Source organism: Chionomys nivalis, chromosome 11, assembly GCF_950005125.1.
Source record: "Chionomys nivalis chromosome 11, mChiNiv1.1, whole genome shotgun sequence".
NCBI lineage: Eukaryota > Metazoa > Chordata > Mammalia > Rodentia > Cricetidae > Chionomys > Chionomys nivalis.
The window spans coordinates 33,710,498-33,735,018 of NC_080096.1; the positions used below are offsets into that span (position 1 = coordinate 33,710,498).

A 24,521-nucleotide genomic window follows, 5' to 3' on the forward strand; every position below is an offset into this window, starting at 1 on the left:
TGTGGGCATACATGGAGGCAGAATGTTGTATACATAATAAATAAATAAATCTTAAAAAAAAAAAAAAAAGCATTGGGGGCTGGAGAGATGGCTCAGCGATTAAGAGCATTGCCTGCCCTTCTAGAGGTCGTGAGTTCAATTCCCGGCAACCACATGGTGGCTCACAACCATCTGTAATGGGGTCTGGCGCCCTCTTCTGGCCTGCAGGCATATACAAAGACAGAATATTATATACATAATAAATAAATATTTTTAAAAAAGCATTCTTAACAAAACAGGAGTTTTGGGGTTTTTTATTGTTTGTTTGTTTGTTTGTTTGTTTGTTTTTGAGACATGGTTTCTCTGTGTAACCTTGGCTGTCCTAGAACTGTTAGACCAGGGTGGCCTGGAACTCACAGAGATCCACCTGCCTCTGCCCCCTTGGATCCACATCCAGGAAGATTTCTGTGAGTTTGAGGCCACCCTGCCCTTCAAATTGAGTTCCAGGACAACCAGAGCTATAACACAGAGAAATCCTGTCCTGAAAAAACAAGAAACAACAAAAAGGACCCGTGTTCACGCCCCAGGACTCTTCCACAAAGAAAAGAAAGAAATACCGTAAACACCACAGATGAAGTAACTTTACAATGGATTTGATTAAACTTTATCAAACATTTTGGAAGGCACAAACCATATTCAAACCAAAGTACATATGAACCCAACTTTTAAAAACTAAGTTTATGGCTAGAAAGATGGCCCAGCAGTTAAGAGCACCTGCTATTCTTCCAGGAGTCAGATTTGATTCCCAGCAGTCACACGGCAGCTCACAGCTGTCTGTAACCCAGGCGGATCTGATGCAAGCAAAATAGCCATACACATAAAATTAAATGAAAGATAAATATATTTAATTATATTGAAATTAAATGCTCAATGAAAGACAAAAATAATATTTTAAGACATGAGACTTTCAGATATGGTAGTGTAGTCCTGTAACCACAGCACTTAGGAAACAGATTTGAATCAATGTAAGTTCAAAGCCAGCCCTGTCTATACAGTAAGTGTGAGGCTAGCCAGAACACGCATGCTTGCACACTTATGTACACATACACACATGCACCCCACAGGGAAGGGGGACTATAGGTGGTTCAGAGGCAGAATGTTTGCCCAGCATGGACAAGACCCTGGATTTCATTGTCAACATTGTAACAATAAAAAAAACAAAACAAAACAAAACAAAAAAACCCAAACAAGTAGAAGTTACATGAATGAGGTCTCTCAAAATAGCTTAAATCATACCTGGTAGTTCACAGTTTATGAAATCCCAGCACACAGAAGGTTGAACAGGAGAATCAGTGAAAATGTGGTGCTACACACCTGTAATCAACACTCAGAAGTGGGGGCAGGTGAATCTCTAGGAGTTCAAGGCCAGTCAGGGTTACGTGGAGAGCCCCTATCTTAAAAAAGCAGGAAGAACCAGAGAACACACCATAAACAACTATTAACTCTGCAGTGGTTCTGACCATCAGGAAAGTCCTAGGAAAGAAGATGAGACATCACCACTCACCTTGAACACTTCAGAGAAGAACCCAGATCCTATTTTTTCTCGGGTGAAGTCATCCAAACTCGTCAGTCTGGAAAAGGCACTAATAATTGCACGATACGAAGACGATGAAACTCTTCCCACCTGGATAGTGTTCCCATCCCCTCCACCACCGCCTTCAAACTCTTCCAGACGCTCCACACGTGGGGGAAATCCTGCAATTGAGTTCCGCTTGCTCCGATCCATAATCTCAAGAATTACTTCTTCTTTTAAAGAGGAACTCCACTCATAGTTTTTTTGTTCAGTTTTACTTCTTTTCCAGTGTAACACTACAGAAAAAATACAAAACTTATTTTACTAAAATCATTGATGACTATATGAAAACTAACAAAAACTCAATGCAAAAATGTTTACTTCCTTTTGCATTCTACCTCTGATTTCCAGATCTAAATAATGCTTCTATGTCTTCTCTTTCAAAACATGCACAAAGGCAAGCTGTACATAAATATCATAGATTACATCCTTTTAAAAAAAATATTTTTAAGCCAGGCTGTGTTGGCACACATCTCTAAGCCCAGCACTCTGGGAAGGAGAGGGAGGTGGATTTCTGAGTTTGAGTAGGCTCCAGGACAGCTAGGGCTACACAGAGAAACCCTATCTCACCTTGCCCAGATAGGCATTTGGGGTTTTGTTTGTTTGATTTTTCTTTCTCCTTCCTTCCTTCCTTTTTTTTCTTCCGAGACAGGGTTTCTCTGTAGCTTTGGAGCCTGTCCTGGAACTAGCTATTGTAGACCAGGCTTGCCTTAAACTCATAGAGATCCACCTGCCTCTGCCTCCCGAGTGCTGGGATTAAAGGCATGCATCACCACTGCCTGGCCAAGAAACCCTGTCTCAAAAAAAATTTATTTTCAATATTTATCTATGTTGTTCCATGTATATGAGTGTTTGCCTGCATGTATGTATGTGTATGATGTGCCTGCCTGGTACCCACAATGGTCAGAAAAGGGCTTTAGAGCCTCTGAAACTGGAGTTATGATGGTTGTTGTCCTAGCTAAATTGTTGTTTTGTTTTTTTGGTTTTTTTTAAAAATCTTGTTTTGTTTTTGTATTTTGAAACAGGGTTTCTCCTTATAGCTGCTCTGGTTGTTCTGGAACTCACAGAGATCTGTTTGGCTCTGCCTCCTGAGTGCTGGGATTAAAGGTGTGTACCACCACCAGGCTAGCTTGTCCTGGCTAGTTTTATATCAATTTGATACATGCTAGACTCACTTGAAAAAGGGTACTCTCGACTGAGAAAACGCCTCCATAAAAATGTACTGGTTGGCAAGTCTGTAGGGTATTTTCTTAATTACTGACTATGTGGGAGGGCCCAGCCTATTGTGGGTGGTCCCATCCCTGAGCAGGTGGTCCTGGGTTCTGTAAAAAGCATACTGAAAGCCAATAAGCAGCACCCCTCCACCGCCTCTGTATCAGCTCCTGCCTCAGGTTCCTGCCCTAATTGAGTTCCTGTCCTGGCTTTCTTAAGTGATAGACTATGATGTAGGACTGTAAACTGAAACAAACCCTTTCCTGCCCAGGTCGTTTTTGGTCAGTAGAAACCTAAGACAACTAGGACCCACCATCTGAGTACCGGGAACCAAACCTAGATCATGTGCAAGCACAACACATGCTGTACCCATTGAGTCATCCCTCCAGCCCCATAGACTACAATCTAAAGAACACAACAGCAATCCATCGCTCTTCAGCTACCCATCCCTTTTGCAGAAAACCAACTGCAAAGGCATGATCTGGGGCAGAGATTACACTAAGTCTGAGAGCTTTATCTATTGCATGCCATTTGATTCTCAAATGATTCATCATAAGGATATTATCATTTCACAGAGATCAGGTAACCATACTGTCACTAAGTGACAGAGAAAATTAAAGTGCAAGACTGGTTCAAAAGCCTGTGATCCTGCCAATGTCCCTCATGGCCTCACATAGTTATTAATTAGAAAAATTATCCAAAGATAAGGCAGGGCATGAGATATTCTTTAATTTCAAGGCCAGTACAGATTGCACAGTGAAACCCTGTCTCTAACACACACATACATACATACACATACGCACACATGCAGTCTAAAAATTATCAAGCTGCATTGTAGCTCAGTAGCAGAGCACTTACCTAGCTTATGTGAAGCCCTGGGCTTAAATTTCAGCACCATAAAAAAAAAAAAAAAAAGGTGCTTTATAAATGAGCTAAAAATTCACTGCTGATTAAAATGGACCACTCAAGACTCTAGATGGGCTGGAGAAATGGCTGCATGGTTAAAAGAATTTGTTATTTTTGCAGAGGATACAAGTTTACAAGTTCAGTTCCCAGAACCCACCTGATGACTCACAACCATCTACAGAACTCCAATTCCAGGGGATCTGATGCCTTCTTCTGACTGTAAATCCTAGTCTCTGGCCTCCATCTTTGGGAGCCCCGCCCCTGTACCCCTTGCACCTTGACACCTCCCTGAGGAGGGTCAAGGGGTCAAAGTAGCCCTCCAAATCTTGACCCCTCCCCAGAAGAGGTCAGGACCACTCCTCCAGTCTATTTAGACTACTCCCCGGAAGGTCAACAGGCAATGTCCCGTCCAGTCCCGTCCCTATCTTTTAATTCGGCTTGACAGAGATTTTTGCATCAACACGGAGCTCATGTTAGAAAATATTTCTAGCCGGGTGGTGGTGGGGCAGACCTTTAATCCCAGCACTCGGGAGGCAGAGGCAGGCGGATCTCTGTGAGTTTGAGGCCAGCCTGGTCTACAAGAGCTAGTTCCAGGACGGGAACCAAAAAAAAAAAAAAAAAAAAAAAAGGTACCGAGAAACCCTGTCTCGAAAAAATAAAAAAAGAAAAGAAAATATTTCTAACACTGACCTCCAAGGGTACACATGGTCACATACATGTGGCAAATAATGCTTTAAAAAAAAAGTCTTAAAAATAAAAGACTGCAGGCTATTGGTTGGTATATGCATAATTAAGAATAAAAGCACGCTGGGCAGTGGTGATACACTCACTGAGGCAGGTGGAACTCAGTGAGTTCAAGGCCAGCCTGGTATACAAAGCAAGTTCCAGGGCAGCCTGGACTGTTGCACAGAGAAACCCTGTCAAAAAGAAAAGAAAGAAAAGGAGGGAGGGAGGGAAGGAAGGAAGAAGGAAAGCACAAGATCTCTGGGCAGTGGTGGTGCACACCTTTAATCCCAACACTTGGAAAGCAGAGGCGGGCAGACGCCTTTGAGTTCGAGGCCAGCCTGTCGACAGGGCTCTATGACAGCCAAGGCTACACAGAGAAACTCTGCCTGAGGGTGGGGTGGGGGAGGTGGCGGGGTGGGATAATGATTCAGGATCACTTTTTCTGAGAACTTATTATAAGGATTCTATACAAGATAAACCATTTTTTAATGTGTGCAATTGGGTGGGGTTCATTTGTCTTTTTCAGTATTGTTGCTTTTCACTTGAAACATGCAACATTTGTGAGATGCTTTCGCAAGCATGATGAACCCACTCACCCCGTGTCCACCTCCACCCATGGAGAATCCTAGAAGCACCCACAGAAGCACCCTACACACAACACTGCCTCTTACCACAATCAAAAGACAGAACTTTATGCTACTTCTGGCTGCTTTCCCAGGAATGTAGAATTGGATTGTTTCCACCCTCCCTCCATACTAGTGCTTTCTACAATAGAATCTGTGTAAATCAGGAACTGTTGACCGAAGACATATTTTACATTCATATTGGAAAGTGAGAGGAAAAAAATTACAAGCCTGGAGAAATTTGGTGGGGAGGGCGAGGAACCGACTCAGCTTCTCTATGGTGCTGTGCTCTCTAATCACTGGGGCCTAATGCATTCTGGAGGTTTCATAAAAGATCCTTTCTTCTTCAAAATGAAGTTATTGGCCTGGTGGTGGTGTTGCATTTGGGAAGCAGAGGCGGGAGGATCTCTCTGAGTTTGAGGCCAGCCTAGTCTACAGAGCAAACTCCAGGACAGTCAGAGCTACACAGAGAAACCCTGTCTCAAAAAGAATTTTTGCTTATGCTAGTTCTACCAGAGTTCCAGAGAAAAAAATAACCCGAATTCCCAAAAAATAAAAACATCTACGTGCCTTTACTGAACATCTCCTAAGAAGTGGCATCAGGGGGCTAAAGAGATGGTTCAGTGGGTAAGAGCAATGGATGCTCTTCCAGAAGACCCCGGTTCGATTCCAAGCACCCACATGGCAGTCACAAATGTCTGTAACACCTGTTCCATGGGATTGGACACCTTCACACAGACATACACGCAGGTCAAACACCAATGTACATAAATAAAAAAAAAGTGGCATCAAAACCCTGTCTTGAAAAAAAAAAAGAGTGCCATACCAAAAATTTAAGGTTACAAAAACGAAATATTAAATTTTACAACCAGAAGTGTTCGCCAAGTAGTCATCCATTTTAAATCTAGAGAAACATAGACAAAAAAGTGAAAATACAAGAAGTAAATGAATAAACCGGGCAGTGGTGGCACACTCAGGAGGCAGAAGCAGGTGGATCTCTATGAGTTTGAGTACAGCATAGTCAACAGAGTTGAGTTCCAGGACGGCGAGAGCTACACAGTAGCTCTCAAAAAAAAAAAAAAAAAAAAAAAAAAAGACAAGTAACTAAATGGGTTTTGTTTTGCTTTCTCATTTTGTATTCTGTGATATTTATTTTTTAGTTTTCATAGAAGCTATTTTGTTCTACACATTCTTATTTATTGGGCTGGAGGCAGACACTGCAGCCACAGTGCACATGTGGAGGTCAGAAGAATCTGGGCCTCAGTCCTCTCACTCTGCCATGTGGGTCCCAGAAATCAAACCCACGTTTCTGGGCTTGACCACAAGTGCCTTTACCTCTGAAGCAGCTCACCCGCCTAGTAAAAGCTATTTATTAACCAAGTGTGACATGGAGCCCACGAACTGAGGGAGTGTATTTTGTCTGTTATTGAATAAAAATCAGCTAGGGAGCCGGGCGGTGGTGGCGCACGCCTTTAATCCCAGCACTCGGGAGGCAGAGGCAGGCGGATCTCTGTGAGTTCGAGGCCAGCCTGGTCTACAAGAGCTAGTTCCAGGACAGGCACCAAAGCTACAAAGAAACCCTGTCTCGAAAAACAAAACAAACAAACAAACAAACAAAAAAATCAGCTAGGGAGTCAGAGAGGAAAACAAAGCCTGCTATCTCAGGGTTAGAGAAGGGTAGACAGTAACAAATTCCAGGTCAGCCTGGTCTATACAGTGAATTAAGGCCATCCAGGTCTACACTGTCTCAGACACAAATAAACAAACAAACAAAAAAAAAACAACAAAGAAATACCTGAGGAGACCAGGCATGGTGGTGTACACATGTAAATCCAGCATTTGGGATGTTAACCAAGAAAAAGCGTTATAGCAGAAGCCAGTCTATAAGCTATACAGAGAGGAAAAAAAAAGCAAAAAACCCTAAGTCTAAAACCCATAGTTCTCATCTTCTACTTGACCTGGTGCATCAGAATCTCTTAGGAGGAGGCCTGGAGATTTTAACGGGCTCCACAGTGATTCTTATTTATTCCAAAAGCAAGCAGTCCTCAACAGGAGGAAAAATGGAACCGTCTTGTTTCAGGATGTTTTCTTTACATGTTTGAGTGTTTCGCTTGGATGTATGTCTGTGCACTCCTTGCACGTCTGGTGTCTGTGAAGTCTAGAACAGGGCTTTGGATCCCTGAACTGGAGTTAATGGTGGTGTGAGGACCTGACTTTGCAGACTCCATTTTAAAGAGGGGGCATCATCTTAAGCCATATAATGAGGGGGGATCTCAGCTCAGATATGTGCTGCGATAGCGCAACTGGATGGATACCCTGAAAATAGCCAACTAAGGAGCTAGGAAGCAGGGCCATAAACCTTACCGGGGTTCAGATGTTCCTAGGAGGCAGCCTGCCCTTGAAGATACCTTGTCAGTGTTTAATGGCTCTTTGTTAGGGTTTTCATGCCCAAAAACTGACCAATGGTTTCAGAGACTACTTTGCCCTATGCCCTCCTTACCCAATCCCAGGATGACAGGACATGAACGCCCCTTACTATGGCATTTCCCCTTTAAAAGTTCCCCCCTTCCCGGGTTCAGGCTGCACTTCCCTCACCCACTGCATTGCTGTGGTAGAGGTATAGTCCAAACTCAAGTTGGAACATTAAAAAACCCTCTTGTGCTTCAAATCAGAATCCGGTTTCCTTTTGGGGATAATAAACTCGGGCTTAACAATGGCTGTAAGCTGTTACATGCACGCTAGGACCTCTGTAGAATAAGAGCTGGGTCCTCTGTAGAATAAGCTCACTTCACTGATGAACCATCAGAGACAATGGAAATAACTCTTTTTAAGCACTGCACTCGGGTGACACTGTCCACCATCACAGGAAGGCGTGGTGCCCAGTGGTTCCACGGTGGCGGGAACACGAGGCTGCTCGTTCACATGTCAGTACCGCCTATATTCAGGGCCAGTCAGTGTTCCTACCCACCAGTTAATCCGCTCTGGAAGATTTACACACACCCAAAAGTGTGCTCCCCTGGTGCTCTGGGCATTTTATGACCCATTCGAGTTTGGCAATTAAAATTAAGCATCACAGTGTCTTTCTGACTCATGATTCAATAGGCAATTGTTGCGACAAGAATGGAATGTTTAATGTTTGTCTAATCGATAATCATATGGCCATTGTATGACTTAAGTTAGCCACTGTTTTTGTTTCTACTTTACAGATGAGGACTGGATATGTAACAAGGTTAAATATATTTTGGTTCATATAACTACAAGTTAGGGAGCAAGGATTTGAACTTGTATTGTTTGAAGACCATAAGGCTTATTACTATGTTAAATATAGATTATAGTGTGTATATTTCCTTTGTTACCCATTTTAAGACATGTTCTCTACTGGACTAGCATCAAAAGTGCTCTGGAACTGGCCTTGAAATTCTTAACCTCCTGCCTCTACCTCCTAAGAGTTTAGATTACTAGCATGCATGCAAAACACACCTGGCTCTTTTTACTTTATTATTAATTTTGAAGACAGATCTCACGTGGCCCATGCCTGCCCAACTGAGGGAGGCCTTGTTTTGTTTGTCTGTTTGAGACACGCTTGCTATGTAGCTCAGGCTAACCTTGAATACATGGCCCACATTTTTCTTAGCCTCTTCACTGCTGGGATTATGAATAGTGCCCCTATAACTGGCTAATTGTGTGTACTGGCTAGTCGTATATCAACCTGATACACAAAGCACAGTTATCTGAAAGGAGGGAACCTTAACTGAGAAGAAACCTCCATAAGATCCAGCTGTAAGGCATTTTCTTAACTAGTTATTGATGGGGGTGGGTCCAGCCCATTGTGGGTGGCTCCATCCATGGGCTGGTGGTCCTGGGTTTTATAAGAAAGGAGGTTGGGTGAGCCATAAGGAGCAATGATGTGGGAGTGATTTCTTTATAATCTGTTGCTTTCATTGGTTAATTAATAAAGAAACTGCCAGCCGGGCGGTGGTGGCGCACGCCTTTAATCCCAGCACTTGGGAGGCAGAGGTAGGCGGATCTCTGTGAGTTCGAGACCAGCCTGGTCTACAAGAGCTAGTTCCAGGACAGGCTCCAAAGCCACAGAGAAACCCTGTCTCGAAAAACCAAAAAAATAAAAAATAAAAAAAAAAAAATAAAGAAACTGCCTAGGCCCATTTGATAGGCCAACCCTTAGGTGGGTGGAGTAAACAGAACAGAATGCTGGGAGAAAGAAACCGAGTGAGTCGCCATGATTCTCCCACTCCAGACAGACGCAGGTTAAGATCTTTCCTGGTAAGCCAGCTCATGGTACTACACAGAATATTAAAAATGGGTTAAATCAATATGTAAGAGCTAGCCAATAAGAGGCTGAAATTAATGGGCCAGGCAGTGATTAAAAAAATACAGTTTCCGTGTAATTATTTTGGGTAAAGCCATGCGGGCAGCCGGGTGCCGGGGACGCAGCCCCGCGGCTCCATATTACTACAGAGCAAACCAGTACGCAGCACTCCTCCATGGCCTCTTCCTCAGCTTCTACCTCCAGGTTCCTGTCCTGCTCGAGGTCCTTCCCGTCCTGGCTTCTTTTCATTTTTTAGTATATGTGCTGCCGAAGCGAGCACCTGGCTTCTTTTCATGATGAACAAAGCAATGTGGGAACATAAGCTGAAAACCCATTCTGCCCCAACTTGGTTTTTGCTCCTGGCATTTCGCTAAAAGCAATGGAAACCCTAAGACATTGTGTTACTGAAAATAAACCCCAAAACTTTTCTCTTTCTTGAAAACTTGAGCTGGGTGTAGTGGTACACAGATATTATTTCAGCACTCCAGAGGCTGAGGCAGGAAAATCTGAAGTCTGAGATCAGCCTGGGTTTCTTTCTTCTCTTTCTCTCTCTCACTCTCTCCTCTCTCTTCTGTTTCTCTTTGTCTCTCTTTCTCTTCCTCCTCCCTTCCTCTCTGTGAGGATTCAGAGAGAAGGACTGTGCTGAGAATTGAGCTGGAGGACATTCACATTCTATTTTGGCAAAGAGTCTAGTTCTTGCTTTTGATCATATCCTGAAAGCTGAAGTGAGACTGAATTTAAAAATATGTGGGCTAATGGTGAGTGGTGGTAGTGCACGCCTTTAATCCCAGCACTTGTAAGGCAGAGGCAGGAGGATCTCTGTGAGTTTGAGGCCAGCCTGGTCTATAAGTGAGTTCCCGGACATCCAGGACTACACTGAGAAACCCTGTTTCGAGGGGGAAAAAGGCGGGGGGGGGGGGGTAGCTAAGTTCAAGGACGAAATTTCAAGACAATACAAAAAGTAGCAGCTATGCCATGGTTATTGCTTACAGTATTTACCCAGAAGTACAAAGAGAGAGAGAGAGAAAACAGAAAGACATAAAAAATGAGCACAATAGCAAAAATAAATAAATGAATGAATGAATGAATGAATGAATGAAATGGTGCGAACCCTGTCAAAGTTATGGACAGACTGTGCATCTTAGTAAGGAAAGGGACCTGAACCCAGTTCACGTGAGAATGGGCAGCACCATTATGGAGACACTTCAGACTTTTCACTAGGAAACAACAGGAAACAAGACACCACCCACTGAGAGCGCCAAGGTGAGACAGAGCAAATTTCATATGAGAGTATCTGAGAAGACAGCCTTCGGGGTACCCTGCTGGAAAATGGCTGCCTGAGAAACTTTTTTCTCATGTTCACCCACAAAAGACACACACAGATCCTCTGCAAAGATAGTCCCTAGGGGGCCTGGGTTTCTCCGCATAGCCTTGGCTGTCCTGGAATTGAAATTATAGACCAGGCTGGCCTTGAACTCAAAGAGACACCTGCCTCTGTCTCCTCAGTGCTGGTATTAAAGGCTTGCGCTACCATGCACATCTTAGACATACAAATTTTATTTATTTATTATTTTATTTTATTTTTACAAAAAATAAATGTGTTTATTTTTAAAATAAGAAAGAAAGCACTGGCTAAGAACAAGCCCTGGGATAGAGAAGTCACTGTCAGTCAGTCAACAGACAACATGGACACAGCCAAGGGTAGGTGCCTAGTCCAAAGGTCAGAGTTGCTGGTCTGTGTCTAGCAAGACAAGCATTAGAGCTGGATGTCGGGCTGTCCTGTGCCACCACCACCTCAGCACCGCACAGCCTCAGAGAAGCTACATGTCCTCCACACTCCACTTGTAGGCAAGCTCTTCCACAGCCTTCTTGCTGGCGAGCCTGGCAAAGCGCTTCTGTTCGAAGCCATTGGATCTGTCCACTCCATCCCAGCGGTAACCAGGCCAGATACTGAATCTATTGGGAGGAGGGGCAGGACCATTATAGCGAGGCCTCACTTTCTTGTGCTTGTTCTCCTCAGCCTTATTCTTCTTAATGAAGTTGGCCATTGGGTCCCCCTCTCTTTCTTGTTCTCTCAGCATCCGATCCAGATCTTCATCATCGATATAGCGGGCCAGAGGCTTCTGCATCTCCTTCATGGCATCTTCTACATTCTGCTGCTGTTGCCGGCTCTGAGCAAGCCCTTTGCCCCACTGGGCATAGAGCTCATCTCGTTCTGAGTCCTTCTCTGCTTTTCTCCTCTGCTCCAGGCGTTCCAGCTTCAAATTCCTCTTCCGACAAGACTCGTCTTGAAATACAGTCTTCTTCCCAGAACCAGGACTCCTTTGAGGAGGAGACAGACGGGTCCTCCTGGGAGGAGAGGGATCTGGGGTGTTGATGGAGGAAGGTCATTGGTTAAATAATAAAGAAACTGCCTTGGCCCATTTATAGGCCAGCCCTTAGGTGGGTGGAGTAAACAGACAGGATGCTGGGAGAAAGAAGCCGAGTAAGGAGTCGCCATGATTCTCCCACTCCAGACAGACGCAGGTTAAGATTCTCCCTGGTAAGCCAGCTCGTGGTACTACACAGAATATTAGAAATGGGTTAGATCAATATGTAAGAGCTAGCCAATAAGAGGCTGGAACTAATGGGCCAGGCAGTGATTAAAAGAATACAGTTTCCGTGTAATTATTTTGGGGCATAAGCTAGCCATGTGGGCGGCTGGGTGCCGGGGATGCAGCCCTGCCGCTCACACTTCAACAGAGTGGCGCCCAGCGTGCTCCACGTAAAACCTGAGAGGGCTTAAAAAGGACACAGAGAGAATTTAAGACAGCTTTTTGCTGTTTGTGGGTTGTGTGCGGCAAAGAAATTGTCCTGACTCAGCAACAGGAAAAAACTGGCTGTTTTAAAATGCCGGCTTTTTGGGCTGTGCCGCCATCACGATCTCTGTCTGGCTCCTGCTGGAGACAGAGTCTTTGAATGGAGCATTTGGAGTAAAGTGCTACGGCTTGCTTGATGGCAATGTGGACTGCTGTGTGCCTGGAACTGTGTGTGGCTCAGGGGCACCAAATGGTTCTGATGCAGGATCAGCTCAGCTCTGCCATGTGGAACTCTGCTGGTCTCAGGCAGGAACTACGGTAATTACCATAATAACAGTGCAGTTAAGGTTTCGACTGGGCAGGACACAGGCAGTACCGTAATACCTCTAAATGTTGCAACTTAGGTTTTTAAGAAGCGCTTAACATTTTAAAAAATGCTCCTGGATAGTAAAAAAATTACAGATTCACAATAGAACAGATTTCAGACATAGAAGATCTATAAATGAGTCACAGTGTTGGATGAGTGTACGTAGGCTTGAGAGAAAAAAAATAGAGAAAAAATAAAGTTAATGCCCTTAAAAAAGGGGGGATAGAGTCCTTAAAGAGACAGAGTACAGATAGTTATAGATTAAAAGAAATAAAGAAAAATAAGCCACGTAAAAATGGAAAATTCACAGAGAGTCTGGATTCTTTGTATTGTGTTTTCTTTAAAATTTTTGACTGTAAAGGAGCTAACTGCAGAGAGACATTTCATTATATGGGCTGCCAAGCTAAACCAAAATGGATACAAGGGTATTATGATTTCAGAATATGGGTCTAAGGATATGATGCTTTGGAGAGGGTCTTCTTTTGTTTTCACAGAGGATGAGACTCTGTGGATTGCGTCTATCCCGATATGGTATGATAGACCACGCCCTCCTGAAAGGTTGCTGTGAACACCTTCAGAAAATTACTTCACTCAACTGCCGACTGAGATGACCCTGACACACAGGTTACACCATGAAAGATCTGAATAACAACGCCCCCATTCAGCAGGAAGCAGTTTGGAGAGAAAAACTGCGCCCATGTTCCCAAATATGGTTTATAAATGTTCTTTTACATTTAAAGGGGGATATGATATAGATATAAATAATTTGCATTGGTATGGATTATAAGGTCAATTTTGTTATGTGTATATGTATTTCTGATCTTGATTAAGGTATTGTGATTGTATAGTTCATTTAAAAATGTAATGTATATAGGTTGTTAATGGACAGTCATCAATAATAGTCAAGCTTGTAGTCATGTGAGTTAGATTTTCTAGATATATAGAGATATATTTCAGGTAGATAGGCATTCTTCATATCTTTCAAAGACTGCAGAATATGGCATTTAATGTTTTAATAATTTAGGGCTTTTCATGACAATGAGACACGTCTGCTTCTGGCAGCACCATCTACTTCAAGAGGAAGATGGGCATCGAAGAGGCTCCTTATGGAGTTTGATAGCCATTTGGGCAAGAAACTGCTCTTGCCTGGACTGTTGCATAAACTGGACACAGAGAACCCTCAGAGAGAGGACTACTGAACTTGCCTAAAGGTGAGATGGTCTTTCGGGGTTCCTGATTCATGAAAGAGTCTGCGAGACATTCTGCAGGACACAGCAGAAAGTGACTAAACTGTCTTTGGAATTTCCTGCTTGATGAAAATGTCTGCTGGATACTATGGGCCTGTAGGCCGAAGATGGATGCCCCAACGGTACAAAAGAACTTTGGGTGACTGTCCAGGCAGCAAGATGTCTCTGTCATTTCTAGAGTTTGAAGTTTCTTATTTCTTGTTTACTTAGGTAATATTGTATCCTTCTGGAGTCTTTGATGGAGTTGAAGAATGGTTAGTTATAGTTATAGTTTTCCTTAGTTATGATACAAGATAAAATAGATATAAATATTGTAACTGTAATTCTTGCTTGATAACCGTTTTGTTATATGTAATCTTACTATGTTAAAATGAAAGCCTTTTTTTGTTTAAACAGAAAAAGGGGAAATGATGGAGGAAGGTCATTGGTTAAATAATAAAGAAACTGCCTTGGCCCATTTATAGGCCAGCCCTTAGGTGGGTGGAGTAAACAGACAGGATGCTGGGAGAAAGAAGCTGAGTAAGGAGTCGCCATGATTCTCCCACTCCAGACAGACGCAGGTTAAGATTCTCCCTGGTAAGCCAGCTCGTGGTACTACACAGAATATTAGAAATGGGTTAGATCAATATGTAAGAGCTAGCCAATAAGAGGCTGGAACTAATGGGCCAGGCAGTGATTAAAAGAATACAGTTTCCGTGTAATTATTTTGGGGCATAAGTAAGCCATGCAGGCGGCCGGGTGCCGGGGACGCAACCCCGCCGCTTCTTATTACAACAGGGTGTCATGACAAACCTTCCTAGGAGAAGTTGGATCTCGTTCATCATGATGGAAATGCCCATCTCCACTGTGGTCTCCCAGGAGCTTCCGTTTGGCACTGGAGCGGAAGGCCTCCATCTGCTTTACCTCTTCTGGACGCTCATCCACAAACTCAGCCACCATAGGCAAATCTCCATCCTCTTCCTCCTCCTTTTCCGGCTTAGTGGTAGAGATAACTGCCCAGCCCACATCATCATCAACAATCTGCAATCCCTTGTCAGAGGTGCCTCCCGGCTTCGGTCCTTTTTTGGGCCTCTTCTTAAGGGACTCTGAACCTCCTTCCTGGCCGGCATCTGCCCCAGACAAGTAACTTCAGATATTCAGCTTTGGAGAGTGGGTGAACTGCCTCCATGGCTTTGGCAAGGGCGGGGCCGACATACATATTTTTAAAAGTTCAATATAGTGCAATACAAATAATACAAGACCCTGTCTCAAAAAGAATAAATTGAATTTTAAAATAAAATCATTATTTATGATGAGACTCTCAGGATCCCAGATTTCTTTGGTATCTGACAAATACTTTTTCTTAGTATTTTATTTTATTACACTCTAAATTTGTTTTGTTTTTTTATTATTTGAGACAGGGTGTCTCTATGTAGACCAGGATGCCCTCCAACTCACAGAAATACCCCTGTCTTTGCCTCCTAAATATCGAGATTAAAAGTATTCAGCCCTCAAGCCCTGGATTAAAACTTTTTAAAAAATAAAAGTTTTCAATATTTTTTCTTTTTCTTAAGTCTATTGCAACATAAGAGTTATTTGGCATGTGTGGGCCAAGAAAACACAAGGCTGTCCAACGAATAAACAGCAATCCAATACGCAAGTCAAGCCTGCAGATTCTCAGACTATTCTGCTGGTCCACTCCAGATTTCGGACCAAAGAGTATTTCTATCCCACACTAACGTCGCAAAAGCACTACGGGAACTTTTAAAAGAGTTTAACTTACACAGGTCATAGGTCTAAAGTAGAAAAGAATGTATAGGAAACATATTTAGTTTTGAGACCCTCTTATATGCTAAAGTAGCATTAGTCACCAGGCAGCTAACATGAATGGGAGAACGTACAGTCCCCTCCATGGGAGTAAGGACTCCATTAATACATTTTAGAAATTCTGAGAAAGGAAAAGACCCAAGCTTGGATTCTGTTCTCATGACCAGCAATGACCAACTACATTTTAATTATTTTTATATACATGTACAAGACATGTATGTACATTTGCGGGGGGTGTAAGAGTGCACATGCCCATGTGTGAAGTTGTATGTGCACGTGTCTGTGCACATGAATGTAGGCATGAATTCCCCTGGAGCCAGAGTTACAGGCAGTTGTGTGCTGCAATCCCTGGGTGCTGCGAGTCAAGGTCGGGTCCTCTGTAAGAGCAGTAAGTGTTCTAACTATTGACTCTTCTCTTCAGTTCCTCTGTCTCTTTTTACTGTTGTTTTGGTTTGGTTCGGTTCTTGTTTTTTCAGAAAAGGGTTTCTCTGTGTAGCTCTGGCTGTCCTGGAACTTGCTCCACACACCAGGCTGGCCTTGAACTCAGAAACCAGTCTCTGCCTCCCAGTGCTGGGATTAAAGGCATGTACCACCACACCTGGCTTTCTGACAAATTTTTACTTTTTTTTTTTTTGGTTTTTCGAGACAGGGTTTCTCTGTAGCTTTGGAGTCTGTCCTGGAACTCCCTTTGTAGACCAGGCTGGCCTCGAACTCACAGAGATCCACCTGCCTCTGCCTCCCGAGTACTGGGATTACAGGCGTGCGCCACCACCGCCCGGCTAAATTTTTACTAGCTATAAAAGGCAGGAACAGCATGAAGAAGCACAAAATCCTACCTAACACAAAGGCCAGTGATAGGCTCAGATGAGTGAATAATGGCACCTGCTGACAACCTGAATCCCATCTCTTATGACTCATGAGGTGGTAGGAGAGAACCAACTCCTGCAAGCTGTTCTCTGACTTCTACCTAAGAGGTCTTGGTACATACACTACCACACACATAGATGCACACAAAATAATAAACAAAATACTTAAAGTTGCCAGGCACAGTGGCATGTATCTTTAATCCACCACTCAAGAGACAGAGGCAGGTGGAAGAGATCTACTTGCGTTTGAGACCAGCCTGATCTACATAGTGAGTTCCAGGACAGCCAAGAAGACATAGTGAGATCCTGATTTTAAAAAATTAAATTAAATAAAACTACATGCTGGGTTTGAGTGGAAGGTTTTTTTGTTTTAAAATATGTATTTATTAATTAGGAGAAGCAGGTATTTGAGCCATAGTGAGCTTGTGGAGGTCAAGGGACAACTTGGAATCCAATCCTTCCACACACTGAGATGTTTTTGTTAGTTTTTTGCTTGTTTTTGTTTTTTCAAGACAGGGTTTCTCCATTTTGTCCTGGAACTCACTTTGCAGATGTAATGGTCTGTCCAGTCCCTTCAAGAGACAAGCCCCACCCACTTCCAAATCCACAGAGGCAAGAGGATCTTCCTTCTGCTTCCAGCCTGCAAAGCTCTTCCTTTCCTCTCTCCCTAAGGGGTAGCTTTTCTCTTCTCCCCCCACACCTCTCTGTTTCTCTTTCTCTCTCTCTGCCTCTCTCTCCTCATTCCCCTTCTCCTACCCTCTCCCCTTCCCCTTCCCTTCCATAACCCACTAAATAACCAACCTCTCTGCATGGCGTGCCTATCCATCTCTGTCTCACACCCGCCATAGCTCCTCTGGGACCTGCTGACCCGCCAAAGTGTCTCACCCGCTGTGTGGCTCCCTGCCTGGGAGCCTCTGCCTGCTGCCAACCCTGTGCAGCATTTTATTTTTACAATTACACCAGGTTGATCTTGATCTCAAAGAAATCTGCCTGCCTCTGTGTCTAGACATGTGCCACCATGCCCTGCTGCCACTCTTGAGGTTTTAAATCTGAAAAGGATTTATTTTAAAATGACAATATATACTATTTGAAATGTGTGAGACTAAAATGTTTTCTGTCTCTCGATTACTCGTCTTGGTCTCATGTATGGAATATCACCTTTTTAACAGTGTGCATTTATTTTTAATTCATGAGTAATTTGCCTACATGTATATATGAGCACCACACGAGTGCCTGGTGCCATCAGAGGCCAGAAGAAGCATTGTATCCCATTGAACTAGAAGCAGATGGTTGTGAACTGTCATGCAGGTGCTGGGAACTGAACCCAGGTCTTCTACAAGAGCAATCAGTGCTCTTAATGACTGAACCATCCCTCCAGCCCAGGAATATTACCTTTCGATAATTATAGTACCCCTCAAAATTTAAGTTTTTAGAGGAACAGACCACAAAAATAACTTACATTTACCAAAAGATATGATAGGAAAACAGGCATTTTAGCCAGGCAGTGGTGGCACACGCCTTTAATCCCAGCACTCAAGAGGCAGACGCTAGCCTAGTCTACAAGAGCTAGTTCCAGGACAGCTAGGACTGTTACACAGAGAAACCCTGTCCCGAAATACAAACTAAAACACAACCATGCATTTTGGGGCCTGGTTATGGCCTAGTTAGTAGTGTTTACATAGCATTCACAAAGTCCTAGGTTCAACCCTTGACACCATCAGATGTGGTGGCACACACACCTGTAATCCCAGAACCCAGGAAATGGAGGCAGGAGGATCACAAATTCAAGGAATCCTTGGTTACATAGTGAATTTGAGGGCATCCTGAGTTACATGAGACCTTATTTAAGAAAAAAAGAAGGGCTGGGCAGTGGTGGTGGTGCACGCCTTTAATTCCAGTACTCGGGAGGCAGAGGCAGGCAGATCTCTATGAATTTGATGTCAGCCTGGCCTACAAAGTGAGTTCCAGGACAGCCAGGGCTACACAGAGAAACTCTGTTTCTAAAAATCAAAAATAAATAAAAAAGGAAGAAAGGAAGAAAAACATGAATTTTAGCACTATGTAGACACCTTTTTCAATGGATAAGTATGAGTAATTTTACATTTGTAACAACTTGGATTTTATTTTTATTGCTAGGGATGGAACCTAGAGCCTTTGTGTTTTGGTTTTTCGAGACAGGGTTCCTCTGTAGCTTTGGAGCCTGTCCTGGAACTAGCTCTTGTAGACCAGGCTGGCCTTAAGGAACTCAGAGTCTTGCACATGCTAGAAAAGCATTCTTCACTGAGCAAATGCTCACACAAAACATGAAAATTGGTAATGCTTGACCTGCTTCATACAAATACTACTACAGGTAGAGTCTCACTGTTTCTCAGAGAGACGTGTGAAAACCTGCCTGTGGGAGGCTGGGCATCTTGTCAAGGAAGGGTTTTTATCACAATGCTGGGGTTGTGGGGTAGGCAATACTGGTATTTTAGTGGGCAGGAGTCAGGGAAACTAAATGTCCTGCAGTGCACAAGAAAGAACTGTCCTGTCTGAAATGCCAGCAGCGCCCAGCTGAGAAACCCTGTGCTGGAAAAAGCTTCATCACTTTTGTCCTTCAAAAGGACAATGGAAAGACCAGGAAATGGTCTTTAGTGGTCTTTCAAAAATGTCAAAATTATGTGACTTACAAGCAAACAAGCACATTTTTTGTTTGTTTTTAAGACAGGGTCTCATTATGTAGCCTGAATGGCCTGGAAGAGCACTGCACACAGACCTGGCTGGCTGCAAACTCAGATCCGCCTGCCTCCGCCTCCCAAGGGCTGGGATTAAAGGCGTACGCAATGGTCAAACACAACGTTTTAGTGCCTGTGCTACAACTTGAAGACTTTTAGACAGAAGAGAGGAAAGGAAAGGGGGGAAGAAAAGGGGGGAGAAGAGGATAGAGAAAGGGGAGAGAGGGAAAATGGAGGAACAAGAGAGGAAAGGGGAGAGGAAGGGAGAGGAGATTCCTTTTTTACAGTTAATTTTATTTATATTGAGATTGAGTTGTCATAAAGTAAGCACAGGACTGGAGAGATGGCTCTGCAGTGCTAAGTCCCAGCGCACCACTGCAGCGCACCACTGCAGCACACCACTGCAGTGCACTACCTTCTGTATGTAACACCAGTTCCAGGGGCTATGACGCCCTCTTTGGATGTCCTCAGACACTACACGGCATACAGACACACAAGTAGGCAGAACATCCATTCATAAACTTTTTAAAAGAAAGAAAATAGAAACCAGCCTGGTCTACAATAGCTAGTGCCAGGACAGGCTCCAAAGCTACAGAGAAACCTTGTCTCGAAAAACTAAAAAAAAAAAAAAAAAAAAAAAAGACAGAAAATAGAAACAACTAAAAGTTATCAGTGGACTGGAGAGATGGCTCAGAGGTTGAGAGCACTGCCTGTTCTTCCAGAGGTCCTGAGTTCAATTCCCAGCAACTGCAAGGTGGCTCACAACCATCTGTAATGAGATCTGATGCCCTCTTTTGCAGGCAGACCACATATGTAAGCATACACGCAGTGCAGAACACTGTATATATAATAAATAAATAAAATCTTAAGTTACAAAAAAAGTTGTGGGGCTGGAGAGATGGCTCAGAGGTTAAGAGCACTGGCTCCACTTCCAAAGGTCCGGAGTTCAATTCCCAGAAACCACAAGGTGGCTTACAACCATCTGTAATGAGATATGGTGTCCTCTTCTGGCCTGCAGGGACATATGCAGGGAGACCACTGTATACTTAATAAGTAAATTTAAAAAAAAAAGTTGTTAATCGGGTTAGTGAGACAGCTCAGTGGGCAAAGGTGTCTGCCACCAGGCCAAATGACCTGAGTTCCATCCCCAAGACCCACACGGTCGGAGAAAACTGACTCCAGAGGCCAGGCGGTGGTGGCGCACGCCTTTAATCCCAGCACTCGAGAGGCAGAGGCAGGCGGATCTCTGGGAGTTCGAGTCCAGCCTGGTCTACAAGAGCTAGTTCCAGGACAGGAACCAAAAGCTACAGAGAAACCCTATCTCGAAAATCAAAAAAAAAAAAAAAAAACCAAAAAACTGACTCCAGAAAAGCTGTCCATGCCCTTCACCTGAACTAGTGTATTCATGGATACATGCAATAAATAAGTAAAGAAATAATAAGTAAAATTTTAAATGTGATCTTTTAAAAATTATGATTGGAAAAAATTTTAAAAAGACAGTGAACAGTTGAGTGGTGCACGCCTTTAATCCCAGCACTTGGGAGACAGAGACAGGCAGATCTCTGTGAGTTTGAGGCAAGCCTGGTCTACAAGAGCTAGTTCCAGGACAGGCTCCAAAGCTACAGAAAAACCCTGTCGAAGAAGAAGAAGGAGGAGGAGGAGGAGGGGGAAGGAGGAGGAGGAGGAGGAGGAGGAAGAAGAAGAAGAAGAAGAAGAAGAAGAAGAAGAAGAAGAAGAAGAAGAAGAAGAAGAAGAAGAAGAAGAAGAAGAAGAAGAAGAAGAAGAAGAAGAAGAAGAAGAAGAAGAAGAGTGGACTAAATATATTATACTCAATATTATATGTTTTATTTTTCCAAAGAAACTTTAAAATTCTCAAGTTGCCCTCCTATCTAAGATGCTCCTATAGAGAGCTGCAGACACCAATTTTGTTTTGTTTCTTATTTTTATTTTATGTGTATTGGTGTTTTGCCTCACGTATGCCTGTGTGAAAGTGTCAGATCCCCTGACAGTCGTGAAGTGCTGTGTGGATGCTGGGAAATAAACCTGGGTTCTCTGGAAGAGCAGCCAGTGCTCTTAACCGCTAAGCCACCTCTCCAGACCCAATTAATTATTCTATGTATGTTTAATCTCAAGACATCTCTACAAACTACACATTATCCCATGTAAGGGGGAGGCCACTATGTGTGGTGGCACACACCTTAATCCAGGCAATGGGAGACAGAGGCAGGTGGATCTGGTCTACAAAGCAATTCCCCTTCCCCTTGTCCCAAATAAAAAGAGGAAGGGAGGAAGACTGTCAAATTAGCCGAGCAGTGGTGGCACAACCCTTTAATACCAGCACATGGGAGGCAGAGGCAGTTGGATATCTATATTCAAGGCCAGCCTGGTCTACAGGAGTTCCAGGATAGCCAGGGCTATCTCAGAGAAACCCTGACTCAAAAAACTTAAAACAACAACAAAAAAGACTGTCAGATTAAGACTTGTTAGAAGTTAATTAATGATAGACTTGGGGTTCAAAAGCTAAGTTTCCAAAGCTAAGGACTTAGCATTATAAAGTGTCTCCCTCCACAGACATAGCTACATTTCTGTTCATTACAGCAAGTCTCTACCCTCCTTGAACAAGAGACTATAAATGGAGACAGATGGTGTCTCTCCAACAACTGAAAGCCTTGAGTCATTTAATGATCATACAGTTAAAACCACCATTGGTTCTAGCAGACTTCTTCTTGTTGTACTGCTGTTTGTTTGTTCTGGGGTTTGTTCATTCGTTTTATTGTTGTTATGCCCTCCCCACCAAACAGATTTCCTAAGGAATGGATGAAAAACTAGCAGGAAAAATATGCCAATCCCCTACCATTCCTTCTTTGCTATTCTAATAGTACAGTATTTGTTTCTTTTTCTTTCTTTTTGAGACAGGGTCTCCTGGAAGGCCAGGCTGACCTCAAATTCCCTCAGTAGCCGAGGATGACCCTGAACCCCTGACCCTTCTGGTGCTAAGATCACAGATGTGAGACGACACTCCCAGTTTTATGCCCTGCTGCGGATCAACCTGGAGCTTTGTGCTTACTAAGCAAGCACTCTACCAATGGTGCTATATTTCCTAAGCCACAGATCTGTTTTTATACATTAATATCACAAAGACAAGCCACATGACATTTCACAATACTGAAAGCACAAATAAAATTCTACAATATACTAAAGCACTATCAATTAACAGATAACAGAATAGAATATCGTCAGCTGACACTGAAAATCTTCAATGTCCATCCAATTATGAAGTTGGTGATAAAGACTCAGAGTGAAGAAAATGCAATTTTTACAACCTATATATAATAGAAAAAGAATGCAAATAGAAGATGCTGGTATCCTAATAATTTTTTCCTATTATGATAAAAATTAAACTGACCTAAAAATAAGTTTGTTATGTGTGATATGTAAATTGGTCATCCATTTTCCAGGACAGCAGCACTGACAAGCATATTAGTTGTGTTTCAAGACCAAACACACGGCAAATCTACAAGATAAGTCAGCTTAGCAGTTATCCTTTCTATGGAACAACACAGCATATAGACAAATTTCAGGATGGCTGCACAATTAAAACTAAAAGCAATATTGCTGGGCTTGACACCATGCTATGAAGTAATAAGTTGTAATGCCATTCAAACCAAAGGCATTCTAGCATAAAAACTGGCATCCCCTACTTACTTAGCTGCAGATATAGGCAACGGCACCTACTAGCACCAGACAAATAGTTCTTAAACACGTATTAGATCTTTTGGGTATCTATGAAACTAGATCTACCAGGCTCAGGCCAGGCACTAGACCACAACATAAAATAAAAACTGAGGCTGAGAGTTATAAAGGCACTTGAAAGTAAATTAGTTCAATTCTCTCTTTTTTTTTTTGGTTTTTCGAGACAGGGTTTCTCTGTGGTTTTGGAGCCTGTCCTGGAACTAGCTCTTGTAGACCAGGCTAGTCTCGAACTCACAGAGATCCGCCTGCCTCTGCCTCCCGAGTGCTGGGATTAAAGGCGTGCGCCACCACCGCCCGGCTTTTTTTTTAATTATTTTTTTATTGTTTATTTACTTTATTTTATGTGCACTGGTGTGAAGGTGTCAGATCCTCTGGAACTGGATCTTCAGACAGTTGTGAGCTGCCATGTGGGTGCTGGGAACTGAACCCGGGTCCTCTGGAAGAGCAGTCAGTGCTCTTAACCACTGAGCCATCTCTCTAGCTCTAGTTCAATTCTCTTAACCATTACAGGAATCCCTGTAGTTTTTGTTTGGTTTGTTAGTTTGTTGTTTTATTGAAACAGAGTTTCACGCTGTAATCCAGGCTGGCTAGAACATACTTTGCAAGCCAGCTTCACCTTGAATTCGCACCACCACCACCCCCTTCGCCTCCTGCCTTATCCTCCCGAGTCCTGGAATTATTTTGTACAAACCACCACATCTGGCTAGGAATCCCGTCTATCAACTGACCAAACTGTGAGGCCAGCAAGACAGATGGCTCAGCAGGTAAGAACACCTTAGGAGCAGATCTCACAACCTGAGTTCAATCCTTGCTTCCATGGGAAGCAAAGACTCCCCTCCTGAAAGTTGTCCTGACACTCCCATGTGTGCAATAACTCCTCCAGACACAGAATAAATAAAAAAGTAAAATTTTTAAAATTAAAACTACGTAACCAAGGATGACAACGAACTCCTGATCCTCCTGCTCCTACCTCCCAAGTGATAGGATTACTGGCATGCACCACCATGCACACTAGGCAAGCACTCCAGCAACTGAGCTACATCTCCTGCTCAGATGTTTAGACGCTTACAAAGTCTCTCTTTCCAGTTAAAGAAAAACATAGACTTTGTAGCATATATTACTTTATTCATATACTTAATATGAGGCTAACAGTTAAAACAACAGCCAGTAAATAAATACCAAAACATATTTTTATTTAATAATATCCCCACTATTTCACAGGTATGAAAGATGTCAACATTTCAGACTAGCTAGAAGGAAGTGAGCCACAACCTATGACAGTTCTCATAGGACACACTTGACAGTTGGAAGCCATGTCAACCCTGTTATTCCAGCACCAAGGAGACTGAGGGTGGATGACTATCAGTTTGAGTCCGGCCTGAACTACAACATGAGATCCTGTCTCAACAAAAGAGGTCTAAAATGTTCAGTGATATCTGCTACTTATAAAGCTGTTTAGCCTGGCTTTCCAGAACTATGTTCCAAGTTGGAAGATTGTGGTACACACCTTTAATCCCAGTACTCAGAAGGCAGAGGCAGGTGCATCTCTGTGTATTCGAGACCA

At 43.1% G+C, this 24,521-nt stretch overlaps 1 protein-coding gene across 1 annotated transcript in view; it reads right to left on the reverse strand.

Annotated features, from left to right (window-relative positions):
• The window catches only part of Tesk2 (testis associated actin remodelling kinase 2), a 115,394-nt gene that overhangs the window by 75,555 nt on the left and 15,318 nt on the right, over positions 1–24,521 (reverse strand). The window contains exon 2 of the mRNA XM_057784784.1: positions 1,544–1,848. Within this exon, the coding sequence (XP_057640767.1) occupies positions 1,544–1,765 (222 nt within the window). The 5' untranslated portion in view covers positions 1,766–1,848. The remainder of the gene's footprint in view (positions 1–1,543; positions 1,849–24,521) is intronic.